The sequence below is a fragment of the Buceros rhinoceros genome, unplaced genomic scaffold (genome assembly GCF_000710305.1).
Source record: "Buceros rhinoceros silvestris isolate BGI_N320 unplaced genomic scaffold, ASM71030v1 scaffold12532, whole genome shotgun sequence".
Lineage (NCBI taxonomy): Eukaryota > Metazoa > Chordata > Aves > Bucerotiformes > Bucerotidae > Buceros > Buceros rhinoceros.
In genome coordinates this window covers 28,086-28,583 of record NW_010400756.1, presented here as the reverse complement: position 1 = coordinate 28,583, position 498 = coordinate 28,086, and the positions used below count along the sequence as shown (strand labels likewise).

The window sequence follows — 498 nt, the reverse complement described above, 5'->3', positions numbered from 1 at the left end:
GGCTGCCCGCCCTCCACGCCAGGGCACAGAGCGGCGGGGGAAAGCATGGCTGGTAACACACCTCGGTTAACGCGGCTACAGAGCAGGCTGGGAGCAGGCCAGCAGAACCCAGGGCCACGTGTTCAGGGACACTTGAAGCAGCTCGGTAACGCTGCCCTGGCGCTGCCGCAGCTCAGCTGCGCTTTCTGCTGAAAACAGATCAGTTACCTCTGCCGTGTCTCTCTCCGGAGCTCTTGCTTTGGCCATCTGAGACAAGTCGGGGTTTTTGATGCCGTGCATGAGGCTGATGTGATTCTCCAGCATTGGCTGGGGAAACGGCGGGTTTTCATCTGTGCAGTACCTGGGAAACACGAAGAGGAGGAGAGCTGATGCGAGGAAACACCCAGCTGCTGGTTTGCATCCAAACAGCTCCTCACTGTGTGCCAAACCCACTGGTGTTGCTGGACACCGAGAGACAGATACGACGACCTAGGGTTTACCACACCCACTGCGAGCGCA

At 59.0% G+C, this 498-nt stretch overlaps 1 protein-coding gene across 1 annotated transcript in view; it reads right to left on the bottom strand.

Annotated features, from left to right (window-relative positions):
• ZNF592 (zinc finger protein 592) overlaps positions 1 to 498 on the bottom strand; it is a 27,440-nt gene that overhangs the window by 1,661 nt on the left and 25,281 nt on the right. Inside the window, exon 10 of the mRNA XM_010132020.1 lies at positions 208 to 340. Within this exon, the coding sequence (XP_010130322.1) occupies positions 208 to 340 (133 nt within the window). The remainder of the gene's footprint in view (positions 1 to 207; positions 341 to 498) is intronic.